Here is a 20,276-nt window from a genome sequence, read left to right as displayed (position 1 = left end):
GATGGTACACTTCTAACTCAGTCCAAAGGCTCAGCCCAGCTTTGCTTGACTCAACCCAGTAGATTAGACCCTGGCTGAGGTAGTCTCACACCACCCCAGACAAGCCCAGCGGGGTTCTAGACGCGCGTTATCTATTCAACAATTCAACTGCGCCAAAAAAAAAACAGGGTGCGCCACTTAGTCAAGTAGCACGATTGTCATTGCTCCTCTTATTTAATACACCCCTTTTCTGAGGCTCCCTAGGACGCATAATAGTAGCTTAATATAAGTATTTACTATTTATTTTCCTAAATTTTAAATACTAGGTCTTTAAGGTAGCGAGTCTAGCTCTTTTTATAACTTATTATTCTATATTATTATAAGCCAGATATAAATCGTACGTATTAAAATTAGCTTTCCTAGCCCTTAATACTAGGCTACTATTAGTACCTTTCTTAGTAAAATGGCCTCTATTACTCCCCTGAGAATGTGTCTATGGACCTCCACTTCCAGCTTCTAAACCTCTCAGCGGCTATCACGTCTGACCCGGGATAGTTAATAACATCTTCGACGCTCAATGTTCTCCACTCCTTCTCGAACTCCGGTGGCCTTGCAGTAGATGTGTCAACGCCGTCAGCCCATTTACGCTTGTCCTTTGTCCACCACTCGCCCGTCGTTTGACATCCCTTGCTTCGCTTGCATCGCTTTCCGCATGATGGGCATTTATAGTTCTTCCATTCTTGCTCGTGCTCTTGCTTCCACCCCTCGCTTTTGCCATGGGGATAACCGCAGTACCGCTGTGTGTGGCCCATCCTGCTCTTCAGTCTATTTGCGTAGTAGGCGTTGCTCTTCTCCTCAGTGTTGTACTGCTGAGGGAGACCGTGGCGCATTGAGTTGCGGAAAAGAGTGTTGAATGTCGTTGGGCAGCCTGCGCCTCGCACAAGGGATGTCTCGAGGACGTAGTCGCTCTTAGAAAGCATGACAGCGTCACATGTGTCATCCGAGGTGTATTCGGTGGATTGAGACAACGAGACAACCTCTATTGCAACTTTCATTTTTTCAAGACGATGAAGCAATAGCTTGTTTGCCGGGTCATTTATTTGTGGCCGCGACAGGTAGACGGTAAAATCGTCTCGGGAAAGCCTCCACCCTCCTGGCTCAGAGTTTCCCAATAGCCATTCCAGCACGAAGGTATCTGCGGCATTGCGGTGCCGTAAAATGTAATGGTGATGAATGTCTGGAGGAGGTTGACTTTGTTCGCGATGCTGGTTGCCAAAAGGATCCTTCGGGACCTGCTGACCAACCCAGAACCAAAGCCAGGTCTTCAAGTTGCTCCAGTCGTACTCATAGTACTTAACCTCGCTGTCCAGGATCGTGCGGAGGTAGGCGACTCTTATCCTTGTCGTGGAGGGTTCGGGTTGCATCTTTTGCAATGGCAATGATACCTGCATTTCTCAAAGGCCTTCCGAGTGATTGCGTGGAAATTCTTGAGAATTGTATCAACGTGAAAGGTGTACTACGTAGTAGATTCTCTCGATTGCTGTGTCCTTATCAACGCATCCTGGCTCAACAAAAATAGACCCGGCCAGTGACTCATCGGCAAGACCAGGTTATATGATCAGGCCACCAGCCCTCGTATAAGTCATTCATTAGCGTGATGCATGTAATCATTAGTCATTGCAGTGCACATGCGCTCAGCTTAAACGTACACCATTTGCCTAGTTCATTAAAGGTACGACAACTCTCAGGAAGCCTGACACTGCTCATGCCACCAGGTAGGAAGGAAGACTTCTATGAGAACCACGAGTTCAAAATGCACATTCAACCCAATGAATCCGGGGTTGGCAAGGCTGGGGTAAAGAGAAGATCCCACAACTTGCTACAGCCCTTGCTTCATCATATCGTGCTTTTCGTCTTCAGCCCCGGTCTCAAGCTCCGGGTTTTCCTCTACACTCACCGAGAGTCACTTCGCCTGTCCTGGTACAGAGAGACAACTCACGAAACGACTACGTCATCTCACGCGAGTTAGACAATCTGGCATCAGTTGCCAGATCTGAAGACCAAATACGCATAAGCTGTTGCATGGCAATCCTCCCCAGATTACATCCGTCTTCTTGTAGAGATGGAGTAATATTTTACCCATCGTCCTCACCATCAAGGCCCTATATTTCCGGGCCCTGGAAATGATAAAAGTCAAAGAGGAAATATTGACTCATCGGAAAGGTTGTTGATAATTTGTACTTTGAAGAACGATGTCGGTTCTAAATAGAGGACATCGGTACAAGAACAATGAGGGTTTCTGCCCAAGTCTTTACTGAAACACAAGGCTCTTTCGAACATCAATCCAATGCTTACAGCCTTGATCCCTTCTTTTGTTCATCGCATGACAATGACGTGCAATAAATATAATTCTAACTGCGAGCCCTTGCAACGGGCGAAACTGACCGCTGTGTCTCATCACCAGTACCTAAGACCGATTGCTACCATGAATTAACCAAGTCACGATTCGGTCTTGTCCTTTGCTGACCCGGCACTAACCTCTCGAACTTCAACAAAAGAGCACAGACAATACTCCGGCTACCGACAGAAGCGTGAATCTAGTCGCGATGATTCGTTGCAGGCCATCGTGACACAGCTAGATAGGGTTGTGCTTAATACCACCCAAGGGACGAGATGTACGATGAAAAGAAGCCTTTGCTTGGGAAAAGGCCGACGCGTCAGTGGAGCCCGCTCGGATGCAATAGCGTCTAAATCATGTGCCTGGGTATTGACCCTGGTGTCTGCCCGGATGGTTTCAACGAGGGTGTCCTCAGCCTCATCGGCCGAGGAAGCGCATGATAGTTGACTAGACTGCAAGCAGTTTGTTGGCATACATGCCTCAATCATCCCGAGGCTATCAAGCCTTTGCCTGGCCTATTGCTTTCTTGATACGCATAACGTTGGATCCTAGTGCATGGAATCCGCAGTAGCCGTTCTTATTCCTCTTTCGATTCTCAGACTCTCGTTCCTGTGATCATCGCCAACCGATACTGGATAAACCTCTATATTCTTAGACTCTTTTCCAGGCCAACTACCTGTGCTTGTTCATCTACATGTAGTGGGATGAGCCACGGGAGCTGTCATTACGCATCATCAGAAGTGTTTTCCACGTGTGACTATTGAAGGTCCACCCTCGGATAAATCACCACTCCAAGCTTCAGGTCACTGGACTGGAAACAGCGATTCTTGAAAAATAATGGCCCGTGTCGTAGCCAAGGTGTTCTCTTGACATCTTTCCAGTGTGTTGACAAGACCCGCTGCAACCACCCAAACATGGGTCTTGACCCTGGCTCGCAAGGCACCACCAACCTGGATCACACCCCTTGAATTACCATTCACCGGTCTTGGTTACTGTATGAGAACCGGTTCCCCCGATGAAATTCCTTGCTTCTGTCTCTGTCTCTACAATTCTCAACTTCTTCCCCGCGCGCTCAGTGTCTATGGTCAAGACCCCCGAGGGATCAATGATCACCACACTCTTGCCATCAACCAGTAGTCTGTAGACATCTGCTTGAATGATCCGCTGGGCCACCGCATTGAATGAAAAGACATCCCGGAATGAAAAGACAATGGCGCAGGCATGGCGGGAACGCCCAGAACCGGGATCATCTGGATTGGGTTGACCAATTTCGCGTGTGATGGCGCGGGTCAAGCGCTCCGAGCCTGCAAAACGAACGACACCTCGTAGGCTGAAGATGACGACTTCCTTGTTGCAGTTTGCGTGATGGGGCTCGCTTTCACCGGCAACAATGGTTGCCACAGATGTCCGCAAGGTCGCCTGTGCAATCTGGCTCACGTCCATCATGTGAAGACCCATGTCACGGGACAATTGCTCGCAAATGGCAACACCGCGAACACTATTGCCGCGCCTATCAAGCTTGGGCGAGAAGACAGCAATGCCCATCTGACCTGGCAGGGCCCCAATGATGCCCCCAGCCACACCGCTTTTCGCTGGTATTCCAATTCTCGAGACCCAGTCTCCCGCGGCATCGTACATACCACACGTGGTCATGACGGAGAGAATCTGGCGGACGCTTGTCTGGGGAATGATGGCTTCGCCAGTCTCTGGGTGTATGCCGGCGTTGCAGAGAGTTGCCGCCATCATGGCTAGGTCACGCACGTTGACATTGATGGCACATTGGCGAATGTATCCTTTGACGGCCTCTTGGGGGTCACAGGTGATGATACCTGCCGCCTTAAGCATATAGCCAATTCCCATGTTGCGATCAGCATTTCTCATCTCGGCCTCGTAAACCTCCTCGCACACATGCAGTTGTCGACCTGCTAATCTCGAGAGGGCTTTCAAGATGCGGTCTGTTCTCTGTTCAACTGTGGCATCGGGTCCCACGATGAGAGAATGTGCAGTAATCGCCCCAGCGTTGATCATGGGATTCATAGGTCGATTGCTGCCACGCTCCAGGGACAGACTGTTGAAGGCATCACCCGAAGGCTCGACGCCAATCTTTTCCAGAACTCGATCCAGGCCCGCATCCTCAATTGCAAGTGCGTAGACAAAGGATTTGGAGATTGACTGAATGGAAAACTCGACTTGGTCATCTCCAGCTGAGTACAGTTGGCCATCTACCATAGCAAGAGCCACGGCGATTTTGGACGTGTCGGCCTTGGCCAGTGTCTCAATGTAGCTGGCTGGTTTGCCATCTTCGATCGGGCGTGCGTTTTCAAGTACTTGGTTGAGGTAGTCGGGAATAGGGGACTTCATTGCGCGGAGAGGTCATGAGCTTGGTGTAGGTAGATTGATGCAAGGTCCAAAGGTTCTGAAGTCGAGAGAAATTCTGCCAGTGGGAGTGTCGTAAGCTAATAAGAGTATTGGCAAAGTTTGTGAAATCGCTCATCCAATGCCAAGGGAGCCAAACAGCGGCCTAAGAAAAAAAAGTTAAACACCGTAGAGGGCAAAGTACCTACAGCTCCTTGAAAAGACTTTGAGTTTCCAGCACCATAACTATGAAAAATATGAAAAATAAAAATAAGAAAATGCATTATAATATCAAAGTTTACTCTACAGACATTCTATATCGTTTCATTATTGTTATTACTATCATACTGCTCGCTAAGGAGATACTCACAGGCCAATGTCCTTGTACTGGTGTCTTGTGTTTTTCTTTGACCGTGTTGACCGCGTGCTCGTGCTGTTTTTTTTTTTACGTTATATTTCACGTTGCGGGCGAGGTCACGTGTCATGTTGCAGGGTGGGCCACTACCTTATAGTACGTAATTAGGCCGGGTTTCGGCTCATACCGCCTCCAATTCTTGGTTGTTTTGCAGCTGTATTATTTCTATTGAGCTGCTCCGAGGCCCCCGCCCCCTAGCCTTGTGAAGCCCTTTGGCTAAGCACTGCCTCCAATCGTAGGTCAGTATTCAGGTCTGTGGACCTACACTCCCCAGAGAAGACAGAAAGGTCCAGGGTGGCTCTGCTCGATGTCACAACGGCTGATGGGTTCTCTTGAAGATATTCGTGAGTTAACAGCGTAGCTCCATTCAACAGCTATTGTAGGGTTTTCTTTCTTTTTGTCAAAAACCAAAAAGCCAAACAAGTATTGCTACCTCTTGAATTTTGCTTCACACATCCCATTATGAAACACGCGGTTTATCCCTTGTGTTGTTCTATGAGTTCGTCGTCACCTATCACCGACATCTCCCCGTGTGCGTCTGATCTCTTCGCAACGATGCCTCTGTCTATCAAATCATTCTCCCCTGCTGCTCAATAGTGGCTAGCAACTATTCACTCCCAGCCCTATCGTTCTGAGGATGGATAAGTGTTTTGCCCCTGTCAACATCAGATCGCGGGGAAATTGTGGGGATGCAGGTAGTCGCAAGCAATGCTGTTTATTTTTCAGCTGGTTGTACAACTCACCTTTTCACTCCAAGATCGACGTAGATCCCATTCCAGCTACCATTCGCCTTCCTTAATTCTGATTCGAATGATGAGTCATGTCGGGGTCGTATCAAGGTGACCCTCTGCGGCTACCTCCACCACCCGCATCCATTGCACGACAAAGGCCGACTATCGTATCGCCAATGAGCTGCCGTTCTTGCCGAAGGAGAAAAGTGACTCCTCCCACAGCTTTCTATGGCCCGAAAGAAATCTGTTGACATGATTGTAGTCCAAATGCTCCCGAGGTATCCCCTCTTGTGAAACATGCCAGAGGCATGGCTTTCAGTGCATCTACGGTAATCGACCTGAATTGAGAGTCTTTGTTTCAAGTTGCACTGATCAAATACTCAGACGCTACTCCAAAGAAGCGCGTCTCTCACTCCCATTTGGTAAAGGACCTTCTTCGCCGCATGGATACGCTAGAGCGGCAATCCACGGATCCAGGTATGGAGAGCAACCAAGATGGAGCTCCTCAGGCTACGTCACCAGACAAAGTGCTGGATTCATCATGTTCTGCTCCGAGGAGAAATAATCTCCAAGTCAGTATAGCCACTCGTAGGGAGGTCTTGACGGCATTCTTCTCTCGTATTCATGGCAATCCCTATGTGTTCCTTGACGAGGAGACCACAAGAAGCCATGTGATGAACGGCCAAGTCTCAGATGGGTTCCTTCACGCTCTGGTAGCCGTAGCCGTGCGGTAGGAAAACTCCAAATAATCCTTTATGATCATGTCTAACGGCGAACAGGTATGTTCCTGATGCTGAGGGTGGAAGCAAGACAGACCAGGCCGCGCATCATTTGGGAGTTTCTGAGCAATGCGCCGATCTGAACGATATGTCCATGGAAACTGTGCAGACCCTAACTCTACAAGCCATGTGTCTAATATCTCTTGGCCGCGGGTCTGCAGCTTGGATGAAGATTGGCACGGCTATCCGCATGGGTCAAGGCATGGAGCTGCAAAGACAAGCCATTTCTGACCATGCATCATCTCCTTTGAAAGTTAACCTAGCCCGACAGTGTACCCTTGCACTGTATGCAATGGACCGTTTCAGCGTTTGCGGGTCAAATCGGCCGATGATGATCAGCGACGACTGGGTTCAAGGGTCAAGACAATCGAGTGACCGGTCTGGCCTCAGCGCATTTACAAGGTTAGATCAGCCATCCTTTCGAAATACTGATCAAGGGCAAGTAATTCACGACCTATTTGCGGATATCCTCAGACTCCTCGGTCAATCGACCCGATACCTTCAGAAGGGCGGCGTTCAGGGCGACAGTCATTTTCCGTGGCATCAACACTCAATCCTCTCAAAGCTAGTTGGAGAGTTGACCGAATGGAAGACCCGGGTTGATGCAGCTATTCCATTTCACACTCTTGACTACTCCAATAGCATCAACGTCAACTGGCTCTGCCTGAGCTGGTTTTCGTATCATGCCATTCTGGTCCGCCTGTACCGACAGTTTCTGCCGTTGATCATGGTGGAAAACGCATCGGATTATACATCAGACGCATGGCAGAAGGAGACTTCAAGAAAATGCGTCGAACATGCGATTAAAATGGCCGAGTTATGCGATGAAGCCACAGGGCATGGCTACTCGTGGCCTTTCTTCACGTCGTATGCACATTTACCGTGTTTAATATACTGTGACCTCAGTATTAACAGCCCAAAAGGTTTTGCCTCGCATCCGCAGCTACGGTACTCATACACGCCAAATACTACGATTTCGTAACTGGAAGCGTTGAGTATCTGGTCACTGTTGTCGAGCGGCTCATAACGATGCTTGCCGAGAACCCACTGGTAGAGCTTCAGGTGAGCATCTATCAGACCCTTGCCGAGTTGATGACTGATTGAGAAGCTGGAAATGTTGCGGAGAATGTACAAGTGCCACTCGGAGATGATTGTAGAATACTGCTCTGGCACTTTGATGACAACAAACTTGGATCTGACACAGTTTTATAAAAGGTATCCCAAGGGCGAGTTTGATCCCAGCCACATTCCTTTTGCGCAGCCAAATGACTGGATGGATGCAAGGTGAGATATACCATGATCCCTAATCTTATACATACTCATAAAACAGTCTCGATGGGCCAGACGACCTCTTCTCATTGGGCTCTCTGCCCGAGAAGTTGAGCAGTTTACGAGGAAGTCCCTATCCATTCCAAAGGGCCGGTGCATCCTTGTCTCAGACACCAAGACTCTCGGAGGCTAGCGGAAGTTGGTCAAACCAGTGTCACGTTTCTGGAATGACGAGTTGTCTTGATGACTATCTTCGACTCGACGATGAGCATTACACTCCAATGCCGGTAGACGATAATCAGATCACACAGGCTTACGAGCCAATGGATGAGGAGCTTCTAAAATCAGTAAGATAAACCAAAACCTCTCGTGCTGTTTACTAACAACCACAGCTTTTAGAGTATATAGAGGGTGATTGTGTAGTTTGAGAGTTTCGAGGTTAATATGCGCATTTTCATTTCTTCTTCATAGGTCTCGCGGGACGAGAATACGTATGCTCTCATGGTGCTTATGCTTTGCTTCGCCCTAAATAAATCATCTTCTGCCCACCCGACGGCTATGCTAAGAAGAAGGATTAACCTCTCCAATACGGTAAAACTAATAGAAGTCTCCGTAGAAAAAAGATAATAGGGATACCTCTAAAGTCCTTTGTAGATCCTCGGAGCCTATATAGCTACCAGTTCACCATATATAACGTCCGCGCGGCGAGCATGCTAACCTCGTTGACAATCAGCGGATACTTTTCCTACTAGTCCATCTATGACGGTCTGTTAATATAACGATCAGACGAGTTGGAGGGCCTAATCCCATCAGCACCCTTGTCGCTATTAGCACTCATGCGTGATGCGTCCTTAGAGAAGTTGCGAGCCGGCGATACCGTGCCTGGCCTGCCGTTCCCTCCTTGCCTCTCTAAGTCCAGCCAGCCCCTTAATGAGCACAGAGTAAGCAGCCCTGATTGCCGCACGGCGACCATCAGTTCATTGATACCCACGCCGTATGAGTCACTCCGGCCAGCCCCGCCCCATTTTTCCTAGGTATCGATCAACACATGCTTTTCGAGCAACGTATCGGAACAGTACCCAAGTAGCGGAGGCAGATATAAGTTGAATGGAGGGATAATGGATGAATAGCAGCGGAAGCTTTAAATTACCAACCTTCAATATTGACACGAGCTTGCAAAATGGACATTGAAGAGCTTGACCACAGCCGACCACCGACGCCTTCCCATCATCCTACCGCAGGTGTTCGCATGCTCCGTCAGGAAATTAAAGCCATTGTTTCCTTTGGGCTCCCAGACTATGACCTGGTATCGATCACGCAGATTCCATCTGGAAAGTCCTTCAACAATCGTATCTACTTCCTCAAGCTAAAACCTTCTGCGAGCAAGGCCATGTCACTACCAGGAACCCTGTCGCAGCCAGAGCAAGTCGTCTTAAAGGTCAACGGCCGCTTCTTTGGGGCAAATAAGATTCAAAACGAAGTGTCCTGCTTTCAGCTTCTCCAGAGATACTGCCCTGATATCCCGTCGCCGCGTGCCCTGGCCTGGTCCGAGGATGGACTTGTCGCGACTTATGCAACCTCATGTCAGACAAGGACATGTTCCCTTGATATGCCGCCCGGCGTGGAAAAGCCTGAGCATGGCGGGTGGATATTAATGTCATACGTTCCTGGAAGCCCAATGCCAACCGCCGACCTGAGCGACGCGATTCTCACAGACCTGGCCAAGCAGCTCGCTGATATTATCGTGCGCTTGAGGCGAAACATTCCTCCTCAAAAGCGCTGCGGAAACATTCGTCTCCCACCTAGAAAACTCGGAGAGCAATGTGTGCCTGTAGTAGATGGCACAGCTCTAACCATCCGTGACATCATCCAAGAGGGCATTGAGGTCAACGATCCTATCACCACTGCAAACGAGTACTACCGGCTCAGACTGACGGATAAGCTACGAGAGCTCGAAACTTCCGATATCTACGCCCCAAATAGATCCCTCGTAGAGACTCTCCGTGCTTTCATATCCGAGCAGCTCCCGCACCTCGAGCTTACCGACGGCGACGGCATCCCCTCCGGCGAGTTCGTTCTGACACACTACGACCTCTCTCCGCGCAACGTCCTCGTCTCGGGCCGGCCGCCCCGCATCACCGGCCTCGTCGACTTTGAGTTTGCGGGCTTCTTCCCGCCCGTCGACGAGTTCCTGAACGACGTCGTCAACAATGGTGGGGAGTGGCCGCGCGAATTTTACGAGGCGTACCTGGCGCGCCTCTATGAGAAGGGGGTCGCGACGCCGGCACGGGGGTTCGATCTAGATGTATGGAACCGCAATTGCTGGCTTGAGATGCTTGTAGGGAGCATTGCGCCGTGGTACTTGCCCGGCGGCTGGAAGGGGGAGGAGTTGCAGGCCAAGCTGAGAGAGGCAGAGGCTAATGCGAGGGAGATGTTGAAGAGGCTTATTAGGGATCATGACAAACATCGGGAGCGGGAAATTCAGTGACGCGACGATGAGACGCCGTAGAGGCCTTGAAATACATTCAGACTCAGTGTGTTCCCAGCCGCCCACAGCCGGCGCTACCTATTGGATGAAACGGAGGAAAAATGCGATCAAATGATATAGATCACGAATATGATGGTTAAGGGGTGCACGATGTCGGGCTGTTCTTGCTGTCTGCCTTATTTCTGCCTTTTATCGGTGACCTCACGCAGTCAAGGGGGACAGAGTGTGTATGGTTTGGCTGCAACGAGTCACCTGTCGCTACGGTCTTGCACGTAAACGCGTTAGACCGTAGCGTCAGAGAGGGCTACGTCCGCGCCCCCCTGTAGGGAGGCAAGTATACAGAGGGAAGTTGGGGGGAAAATCGAGCCTTGACTGTGGAAGAGTTGACGAGCCACTTGCAGAGGCGAGCAATTGACTCCCGTGAGGCAATTTCAGGAGGGAAGAACCCCTCAGTAAGCCCTCTGAGGCGGGGAAGCTTATTCTGCAGTGTGGTCGTCACATGAAGCGACCCCAATAACAATACCCCTTTAGGCCTTTTCTCTATTGTACGCATCCTCTTGTGCATGTGTAGCACCAACGTTCCATAACTGTTGCAGAAGGCTTTTGTCTCAGCAGTGTTCCAAAGCAGGTGCAATACAGTTGCATCTGCATTTATCTAATAATAAGGTAATCATGCCTTCTTTACTTTTATCACGACGATGCAGGGCATTATAACACCCTAGATACATTCACCATGTAAGCCACCAAAGACCGCCCCACGCAAGCTTGCGAATACCACTTATGAAAATCTTCTTAGCAGGCTCTTGGCAATAAATGATGTAAATAAAAGCACCTTGAAACCCGCCATAGCCTTCTTCGTTCCTCAAGATTCTTTTGCGCAAACCGCGACTGGTTTGCCTCTCCAGTTGGCTGATGACCTCTCCTTAATCACAATCAACCTCTTCCCATTGGCGGAAAGATTCGTTACGCTGATTCGCGGACTCTCGAAATGCCGACGTATTCGACAGCTCCACTGCGATTAACGCTAACAAGGCCTGGATATTCAAATAGGCAATGAACGCTAAAATGTTTACCCACATACTTAAGACCCCATCCTCTTTGGCGCTGTATGGCATCTCCGATCATCGGTAGGGGGCTTCAACAAGCATGGAATGTTTGGTTCTCGTTCACGACGCGTCCTTCAGCTTTGTCGTCGATCTAGCTGCCAGCATTACAGGGTACCGCGTCCAGGCCAGTGACATCGCAAAACATGAGGAGAAAGGCCCATTCATCTTTGCTGTCCAGCGAGAAAGGGTTGTACAATCAGGTGAAAGGTCTCCTCGACTGCAGGGGCTTTGGCCAACCTCTCTCGTCATCAATGTGGCGTCCCTCGACTCGGTCATAAGGACAGAACCCAATCTCCATCTGGAATATCATCATGAATATCTCTTCTGGCCCACAAAGTTCTCGTGCAAGGGCTTTTCCAGATTTCTTACCCTGGTCACAGGCCAAAGCGATCCTCTGGCACAAATCAAAAGCAAGCAGCGCTCAGCATATATCGGTCTCACTTACCCCGACATCCGTGTTTCTTTGTCCAACATGCCCATTGTTTCGGTTGGTGCAGACGCACTGGAACTCCGAGTAGATCTGTTGAGGGAAGAAGATCAGCTGGGTGATATCCCAACCCTTGGATACGTCGCTGAGCAGCTCGTGGCTCTTCGATTGCAGTCGGAGTTGCCCATCATCTTTACAATTAGACTTGAACCATCAGGAGGCCGGTAAGTCACCTTATCTCGAAGATATCTACAGTAGACTGATGAGAATAGTTGGCCCCTAGAGCAAAAGGATCTGGCAATCAAGTATCTGCGATATGGGTTGCTGTGGGGTGTTGACTTTATCGATGTTGAGGACTTGCTTGATAACGACCTCAGAAACTTGTTGGTTTCCCAGAAAGGCCATACTAAGGTTATTGCATCTCATCACGACTTCTCCGGCAGCCTTGACTGGTCGTCCTCAGACACCGACCAAGTATACAACACTTGCGCAAGTTATGGTGATATGGTCCTCATGGCCGGAATTTCCACTAACCTTAGTGATGCTTCCAAGATTCGTCAGTTCCGAGACAGGATGAACAGCCTTGATGGCAACAAACCTCTAGCTGCTTTCAATACGGGAACATCTGGAAAACTTTCTAGAATTTTGAATCCTTTCTTGCAAGCTACTACCCATCATCTACTTCCGAGCTCGAGTGCGCGAGATCAGCTTTCACTTGTAGAGTCAAATGGGTATGACCTGAATCGCTTTCGGTGGGCAAATTCTAAGACTTGTGTACAGTGTTCTTTCAGTGCTTGGCGAGCTCTCTCCAACGACCGCATACTTCTCCCAGGGGCAACACCCGGATGCTTCCTTGATGGACAAATGCTTCAAAGAGTTAAACCTCCCTCATCGAGTGGCTGTCACGGGCCAGAAACCGGACACATTGATACAGAGCCTCTTGAAGGAACCAGATACTGCTAGTGTAGTATTCGGCCAGTTTTCTGACTTCTCGCATCTGGCTACTCAGGGTTTTGACCTCACAGATAGTGGCCTGGTGGATACGGTGGTTGTCGGAGATGGCCAAATGATTGGCCATAACTGCCAGGCAAATGGTCTGAACGCTGTTCTACTTCAAGAGAATACTCCTTCGGCATTTGCAGACCGAGAATTTCTCGTTATGAGCAATTCATGGGACGAGGCGAGAACCGTCATCTCAGTCCTGTTGTCTTTGAATTGCGGCAAAGTTTGGACGCTCGGATTCGCTGCCCCAAACATCAGCGACAAGTTATCGTCACTAAACATCAAGGTTCTAAGTAATTCCTTCAACCCTGCAGGAGTCTTTTGCATGTCACCAAGCCATGACAGGACCATTCTTGCTGCACTGGTTACAATGATAGCCGGGAGGCAGAATAAAAGAAGGGTCATCTACTTGGATACGTGGGGCTCTCCCAAAGATCCAGGCATGACTGCAGCAAAGGCCTCGGGGTGGCGCATCATTACGCAGGAGCATATATCCGCAGCTGTTTTGGTGGAAATGATGAGAGTGTCGGTGGATCAATCTGTGCCATATAGCTTCGTTCAAATGGTTAAGAGACAGCAACTATCATGAGTGCAGCCTCTTACAGATATTGATTTACTCAGTGTGCTAACATCAATGGTCATAGCTTCGCCTGACTCACGTCCGTCACATTCAGTGCCGCCTTTGCAGCCCATCGTCCTGTCACAAAAGCCTGAGCCAGCCCACCGCCATACCTCCAGTTTGAAAAGCCACCAGCGTCCATGCCACACGCGAAAAGCCCCGGAATGACTCTCCCATCATCATCCGTGACTCGAGATAAACTGTCAATCTTGAGCCCACCGTAAGTAAACGTAATGGATGGCTGGACCTCCAGCGCCCAGTATGGACCTTTCTCACTCCCTTCAAACGTCACATGAGGCTCGTGGTTACTACCGACCAGGGCATCAAGAATCTCATCGCTGTTACCTCTTATCGCGCGGTTGTACTGACGGATTGTGTGTTGCAAGGCCTGAAGCGGAACGCCCCAGTTGGACACATGCTTTAGAAGTTCTTCAACTGTCTCGGCGCTGGCAACCCGTCCTCCAAAAGCCTTTGCCTTCTCGAGACGATCGATCTTTCCAGCATTTGGGAATACTTCTCCGAGTGCCCAACGCTTCCGGACTTCGTTGTTAAGTATCATGTACCCAACGCGACCTGGCTGATGAGCCAGCTCCTGATTGTTGACCTCGTCGCCATATGTTTCGTCGCAGAACCTCCGGCCGTCACGGTTCACGAGGATGGAGTATCCGGACTGAAACTGGGCGAGGTGGATAAAGTGGGAAGGATCGACATCTCGTCTCTTCAGCGGTGATGGAAGTAAATGGCCGTAGAATGTCGAGAGACCGCGGCTAGTTCCAGCTCCAGCTTGTGTGCCCAGCTTGAAGCCATCACCAGTAGAGTACGGGTTTGACCGGGTGAATATCGTATCCGCTCCTTGACCAATGTGCTGCTCAACCAGTTGTGGGCTACCTTGGAAGCCACCAGTAGCAATGATGACGGCTTTGGCTGAACACAACACAAGTGTGCCATCATTCTTGCGTAGAACAGCTCCCGTGATTCGATTTCCAGCAGCTCCCGGAGGCTCTTGAGTAAGACCAACAGCTGACGTTTCGCGTAGGATCTTTGCATTTGGGTTGGCTGTGATGATTGACTCGGCCTTGGCAAGCCATTGCGGAACGTTGATGGGAAAGCCAATGCCGATTGTCATGATGCCGTTGAATTGGTCGTGTGTCTGAACTCCGTTATCCCGCATCCACTGAACAGCATCTGGATATTCGGCGATGAACTTGTTCAAGAGCTCGGGGTCCGCAAACGGGATCGTTTCCTGGGCAATTTGGGTGTCCCTGGGCGCCCAGAACATGCCCGCCGACCTAGCCATCACGTCAGTGAACAAGCATAGAATAAGTTGGCCAACTTACAACTTCGAAGAACCACCAAGAACATGGCTCTTTTCGGCCAGGACACATCTAACCTGGGAAGATTCACTCAGGGCGATGGCTGCAGAGAGGCCAGACATGCCTCCACCAATGATGACCACATCAGTCTCGATTCGCTCCGGCGTGGGTGCCATGGTCCCTAGTAAGAGTATTGTGTTTGTCAACGGTCTACTCTCATTTCATCGCGAACTTATACCAGACATTTCAGGCATCTGAGAACTACATCCGATAGTGACCTCGGTAATAACATCGGGAAGATCACCATCGGGGCCGACAGAGTCCGCCAATGACGGCGTCCCGTTTCAACATTGTACCACGTCATGTTATGTTCCCCCATTTCAATGTTCTTGTAAGGAAACAGAAACAATTGTTTAAAAGGAAGGTTATCTCTAGAAGATAAAGTCGTACAAGGATTACCATAACATTCTTTTCCAACGTAATTGATCCCCTCATCCCATATCTGATCTCACGATGCCTCACCACCCACTTCCAAATCAGCTCGGCATTGCAACACTGTCGCTGGGCCACTGTACAAAGCACAAGCTCCGAGATCGCATCCGAGCAGCTGCAGAAGTTGGCTTCGACGTCATTGACCTCTTTGACGAGGACTGGGCGGCATACCTTTCAGAAAATGGCCTTGATTCGACTGATCCTTGGGAGGCTACTGAGTCAAAGCTCCGTGTAGCGCAACAGCTGCGCGAGCTGATTGAGTCTCATGGCATGAGAATCGCCTGCACACAGCCACTGAGGGATATTGAAGGAAATCTGGACCCCAGAGCCAGACAGGCAGCGATGCATCGGGCTACCGCCAGATTCCCATTCATGCGCGCTTTTGATACCGATCTTGTCTTCATGTGCAGCAGTATGCGGCCAGATGACGGGAAAATAGCAACCGCCGACTTTCAGACTGTTGTGAGGGACTTGGCAGAGCTAGGGGACCTTGCCGCTGAGTTCTCCAGGAAGGATGGTGGAAAGCAGATACGTATCGGCTATGAACCACTTTCCTGGGCACGCAGGAATACCTGGGCTTCCGCCTGGGAGGTTGTCCGTGCAGTGGACCGCCCAAACGTGGGCATCATCTTGGACACGTTCAACATTCTCGCCGTCGAGTTCGCAGATCCATACTCCACCGTTGGAGAGGGCAGCATGCTGTACGCTTCGCGAGACCAAGCCCTTCGGGTCCTCGGCGAGTCGATGGCATCCATGGCAACGACTGTCAGACCAGAGAAACTTTTCTTCGTACAGGTCGCCGATGCCGAGAGGATGGCAGGTCGAGGCTTCAAACTGGCGGAAGATCAAAGCGTGCCCCGGTTATTACCGTGGTCACGCTCGCATCGACTGTTCCCCGAGGAACAGAGGCGGGGAGGATATTTGCCAGTTGAGATGGTGGTGTCTGCAATTTTAAAGATGGGATACACTGGGCCTTTATCCCTGGAGGTATTCTCTCATTCACTGCACATTCCGGGGCGAGAGGTTCCCCTTCAACTGGCAACGCGAGGAATCACTGGGTTGAAGTCTCTTCTCGACAGGGCGGCCCAGAAGCCAGGCAAGCACCATGATGATTCCAGGGCGAAGCTTTGAGCAACAAAGACTACCAACGACGTATTAAGCAGCGGTTTTAGTCAATATTGTTAATCGTATCTGGAATCTCTATGCCCATGCCCCAGATCGAAGGTTTTGATATGGACCTTTGGGGATATACTTATTGTTTCCTAAAGGAATGTTGAAACGACTTTTAAGCTCTAGCCTAGGTTCTCCAAGACGCAGCCCGGAGCAGAATGCTCGGCCCAAGTTCAACTGTAGACACCATATGGACCAAACCGTCTGAGTGCACATGGCTAGAGGCATCCATTGATCTAAGCCACCCATATAGGCATGAACGCTGTTGGTTACTTCGAGGCATCTGGGTATGTGGGTTCCACGAGCAATCAAGAGACCACATACACTACCGAATTCCCCTCGAGAACAAAGCATATTTACTTTCATCACCACTCATACGAGAGACAATAACCTACACATCTAGCGAAGTCAAACACATCTTATCTTAGCAGAGAGCCAATCACTAATTAGTAAGATTTTGGCACATCCTTATCACGCTCGGCACAAGAATCGCGTGGTCTACAGCACGAAGTGTCACGCGGGGGCACTAATTAGCTACCCAAATGCCACGTTATCACCACGACGTCACTTATGCATCTGATGTACGGGGCATAACTACACTGTGAGCAATAATTCTGCATTATGACTTTGCATACTGCTCGACCGCACATTAAGAAAAAAAAGCTGCCTCTTAACCCCTTAGACATGAGACTGTATAGAGAATCAAGGAGGAACATCCCTTCACATGTGCTCGGCATTGACCATCGTGATTTTCCACAACAAACTTGACTGCCCTGTCACCTAGGAAAGAGATGGGTCTCGCGGGGCGTACAGTATTATGGACTGGCATGCTCGCCATGTGACGGGCCAATGGATTCGTATGGTAGACGAGGCGGCTTGAACTCTAAGTGTAAACCTTGTGCTAGAGAGCAATCCCATACCGGATGGAGGAACGGCGCTGAGGGCCTGCCAGATTTCGGTTCTCTCGTTAAAATGCTCGACGCACCCTTACCATGTGATTGTGTTTCCTGGTGCTGTGACCATCCGATCTGGCCTTCTTTCCATCCCAAGCACACTTTCGAACCTGCAAAGCCGCAGTCATCACAATGTTCGGGCGTCGACGGAGACCCATTCTCGGCGCCGCCGTCGTCGTCGGCGCATCCAGGGCAGCCGCCAGGCACGAAGTAGAAAGGCAGGCAGTTATGGACACCCAGCGCGAGTTGGAGATACAGCGTGAGGTCGAGCTGCGGAGACGCAATGAGGAAGAACAGGAACGACGAATGCAGCGCGCCGTCGATGAAGCGATACAGAAGGCGGCCGTTGAAAACCCAGCTCCTCAGCACAGCGCCGCTGCACTTGCACCACCACCGCCACAGCAGTATTACAGCACCCCATCACCGATACCAGTTCAAGCACAGGACGTGGGGCTCCTGGCGGCAATGCCAGGGCAACCCTACGCACCTGGTACAAACGTATCGCCCAGCATCCAGCCGGAGCAACTCATGCCGTCTCCTCCACGGCCGCCGGCATACTCGCCACGATCTCTGTCACAGGATGGGGGGACAAGGAGTGCCCAAGGCATCAGTCCTACTGTACCCGCTATAGGGGCAACAACTAAATATTGCACTCAATGTGGCTTTGCTTGCCAAGTCGGGGATAGGTTCTGCCGTCAATGCGGTGCGAAGCAAGTTGGCTTAGAGGGCAAAGTAGAGTGACTGGCTGGTATTGACTGTCACTCCCTTTAGGATTATAGGTGAGTATCATATCATATGACTAAAGCTGCTCCTACCACAGGCTATGTGACTCAGAACTGTCAGCAGGTCTTTAAGAGAACCTCGCAAGGAGAACCCCGTCACAGCACTCATACGACCCTACCCACAGAAGGATATAGCAGACCAACTCCAGTCACTCATGTAGTGAGAAATCAAGACCTTCGTTGCAGTAAACAATCCCCCGTTAAATGTGATAGTGGATTTGTCACTTTTTAATACTGTGGTATAGGAAGTGGAGAGAATAGGTTATTCATAGTAATTTCAGATCTTGTTTAGCTTGGGATCACCAGTGCGATTTGTATTACGGACTAAATCCACATATTATACTAAGCCCACCTCTCACCACGTTCTTCTCGGAATTTTTTTATGTTTTTATCAGACAGCCTATTTTTTTCTTTGGATTGGATTTCTGCTAGAAAACCGTTGCTTGGTGTTAATGGTGCCAAAACTTGATGAAAAGTAGTCCCAAGAATGACCCGAAAGAGTTCCAACCAGCCAGTGCTTTATGAAAGGAATATCCCAGACCATGAGCTTTCAACTTGGCGAGCTCAGAATAATTTTGACTGTGGAGACATAGCTAGTGCCCGAGCAACAAGGTTCATGGGAGATGATGCGTGAATTTCATCGCATCACATCCCGTTCATGGGGTGACGATGTTAAAGCTGGGGTCGCCTGGGTCGAGGAGGGCAGCGAGACGTTCCAGCGCTGTGCTGTCGCCAGTAATCTCTACGCCTGCCTTTACAAGTGCCTCAGGATTGAGCCTAGACACCGCAATCACAGGTAGGGTGCGAGTCGTCGTAGTGAGGGTCACATTGGCGCTGATCGACGGGACTGCCCTGGTATAGATGAGGGCGCCGTTGGAGAGCCACAGGCGATAGCGGTTGGGCTGATCGTTGAGCACCACGTCAATCGAACATTGCTCGTGCCAGGCCTTAGGGCCATTGATCTGGATGGCGAGGGAATCAAAGAGCATCTCGGGTGTGAGCTGGGCAATCACGTCGGCCGAGGCAGCTTTCGTTGGCGTGCCAAAGTTGTGATTTTGGCGCAGCTCGGTGGCTCCCGATATGTAGAAATTCCTCCAGGTGCCGTTCTCGGCCCCATATCCCAGCTGCTCGTAGGTATCGGCCAGCAAACCTCGCGCGCCCGAGTGGTCCGGTTCGGCGAAGACGGCGTGGTTGAGGATCTCCGCTGCCCAACGGAGGTCGCCCTCATCAAACGCCTTTCGGGCCTTAATGACGATCTGGTCTACGCCACCAATAAGTTCGACGTAGCGTTTGGCCCTCTCCACGGGCACGTGCTGCCATAGATGGGCCGGGTTGCCGTCGAACCAGCCCATATAACGCTGATAGATGGCCTTTACGTTGTGACTGACCGAGCCATAGTAGCCGCGGGCATTCCAGGCCTTCTCGATGGCTGGCGGCAGAGTCATCTGCTCCGCAATCTCTGGACCGTTGAGGCCCATGTTCAGCATGCGCAGTGTCTGGTCGTGCACGTACGCGTAGAGGTCGCGCTGGCAGGTGAGGAACTCGACAACCCGGTCGGCGCCCCAGGTAGGCCAGTGGTGAGAGGCGAATACGACCTCGGCCTTGCCGCCAAACATGTCAATCGCCTCGGTTAAGTAACCAGCCCATCCACGCGGGTCGCGGACCAGGGCTCCGCGCAAGGTCAACAGGTTATGAAATGTGTGGGTGGCGTCCTCAGCCGCACAAAGTGCTTTGGCCTCTGGGAAGTAGATGAGCATCTCAGAAGGTGCTTCGGTGTCTGGTGCCATCTGGAACTCCATACGGACGCCGTCAACAATTCTCTCCTCGCCCGTCTTAGTAATCTCGTCGGTGGGCGCAATGAGTGTGATGGTCCCGGTCGAGACCGTCTGCCCGAGTCCGGCTCCAATTTGGCCCTGCGGTCCGCGGTCGAGGGCAGCGCCATACATGTAGGCGGCACGGCGGCTCATGGCGGTGCCTGCATACACGTTCTCGGCTACT

At 50.5% G+C, this 20,276-nt stretch overlaps 8 protein-coding genes across 8 annotated transcripts; 5 read left to right on the top strand and 3 right to left on the bottom strand.

Moving 5' to 3' along the window:
* Window positions 1–452: 452 nt before the first annotated feature.
* On the bottom strand, window positions 453–1,403 carry NCS57_01455100 (uncharacterized protein; the record flags this gene model as incomplete). Its single annotated transcript, XM_053064152.1, has 1 exon — window positions 453–1,403. One exon carries the CDS (start codon window positions 1,401–1,403, stop codon window positions 453–455), a length of 951 nt encoding a protein of 316 aa, XP_052906435.1.
* Window positions 1,404–3,346: 1,943 nt separating this feature from the next.
* On the bottom strand, window positions 3,347–4,738 carry NCS57_01455000 (Glutaminase; the record flags this gene model as incomplete). The annotated part of the gene is made up of 1 exon (XM_053064151.1): window positions 3,347–4,738. One exon carries the CDS (start codon window positions 4,736–4,738, stop codon window positions 3,347–3,349), a length of 1,392 nt encoding a protein of 463 aa, XP_052906434.1.
* A 1,814-nt stretch (window positions 4,739–6,552) lies between these two features.
* NCS57_01454900 (Fungal-trans domain-containing protein) lies at window positions 6,553–8,334 on the top strand (the record flags this gene model as incomplete). Its single annotated transcript, XM_053064150.1, has 6 exons — window positions 6,553–6,608; window positions 6,658–7,524; window positions 7,581–7,719; window positions 7,766–7,941; window positions 7,988–8,273; window positions 8,326–8,334. 6 exons carry the CDS (start codon window positions 6,553–6,555, stop codon window positions 8,332–8,334), a joined length of 1,533 nt encoding a protein of 510 aa, XP_052906433.1.
* A 772-nt stretch (window positions 8,335–9,106) lies between these two features.
* Window positions 9,107–10,414, top strand: NCS57_01454800 (APH domain-containing protein; the record flags this gene model as incomplete). The annotated part of the gene is made up of 1 exon (XM_053064149.1): window positions 9,107–10,414. One exon carries the CDS (start codon window positions 9,107–9,109, stop codon window positions 10,412–10,414), a length of 1,308 nt encoding a protein of 435 aa, XP_052906432.1.
* A 1,146-nt stretch (window positions 10,415–11,560) lies between these two features.
* NCS57_01454700 (uncharacterized protein) lies at window positions 11,561–13,538 on the top strand (the record flags this gene model as incomplete). Its single annotated transcript, XM_053064148.1, has 3 exons — window positions 11,561–12,171; window positions 12,220–12,678; window positions 12,728–13,538. The coding sequence occupies 3 exons, from the start codon at window positions 11,561–11,563 to the stop codon at window positions 13,536–13,538; spliced, it is 1,881 nt and encodes a 626-aa protein (XP_052906431.1).
* A 49-nt stretch (window positions 13,539–13,587) lies between these two features.
* On the bottom strand, window positions 13,588–15,057 carry NCS57_01454600 (FAD-binding-2 domain-containing protein; the record flags this gene model as incomplete). The annotated part of the gene is made up of 2 exons (XM_053064147.1): window positions 13,588–14,857; window positions 14,906–15,057. The coding sequence occupies 2 exons, from the start codon at window positions 15,055–15,057 to the stop codon at window positions 13,588–13,590; spliced, it is 1,422 nt and encodes a 473-aa protein (XP_052906430.1).
* Window positions 15,058–15,394: 337 nt separating this feature from the next.
* On the top strand, window positions 15,395–16,504 carry NCS57_01454500 (AP-endonuc-2 domain-containing protein; the record flags this gene model as incomplete). Its single annotated transcript, XM_053064146.1, has 1 exon — window positions 15,395–16,504. One exon carries the CDS (start codon window positions 15,395–15,397, stop codon window positions 16,502–16,504), a length of 1,110 nt encoding a protein of 369 aa, XP_052906429.1.
* Window positions 16,505–17,628: 1,124 nt separating this feature from the next.
* Window positions 17,629–18,140, top strand: NCS57_01454400 (uncharacterized protein; the record flags this gene model as incomplete). Its single annotated transcript, XM_053064145.1, has 2 exons — window positions 17,629–18,068; window positions 18,128–18,140. The coding sequence occupies 2 exons, from the start codon at window positions 17,629–17,631 to the stop codon at window positions 18,138–18,140; spliced, it is 453 nt and encodes a 150-aa protein (XP_052906428.1).
* Window positions 18,141–20,276: the final 2,136 nt, after the last annotated feature.

This window comes from Fusarium keratoplasticum, chromosome 13, assembly GCF_025433545.1.
Source record: "Fusarium keratoplasticum isolate Fu6.1 chromosome 13, whole genome shotgun sequence".
Lineage (NCBI taxonomy): Eukaryota > Fungi > Ascomycota > Sordariomycetes > Hypocreales > Nectriaceae > Fusarium > Fusarium keratoplasticum.
Note: the sequence above shows the minus strand (reverse complement) of the source record. Positions and strands in the feature narration are given on the sequence as shown.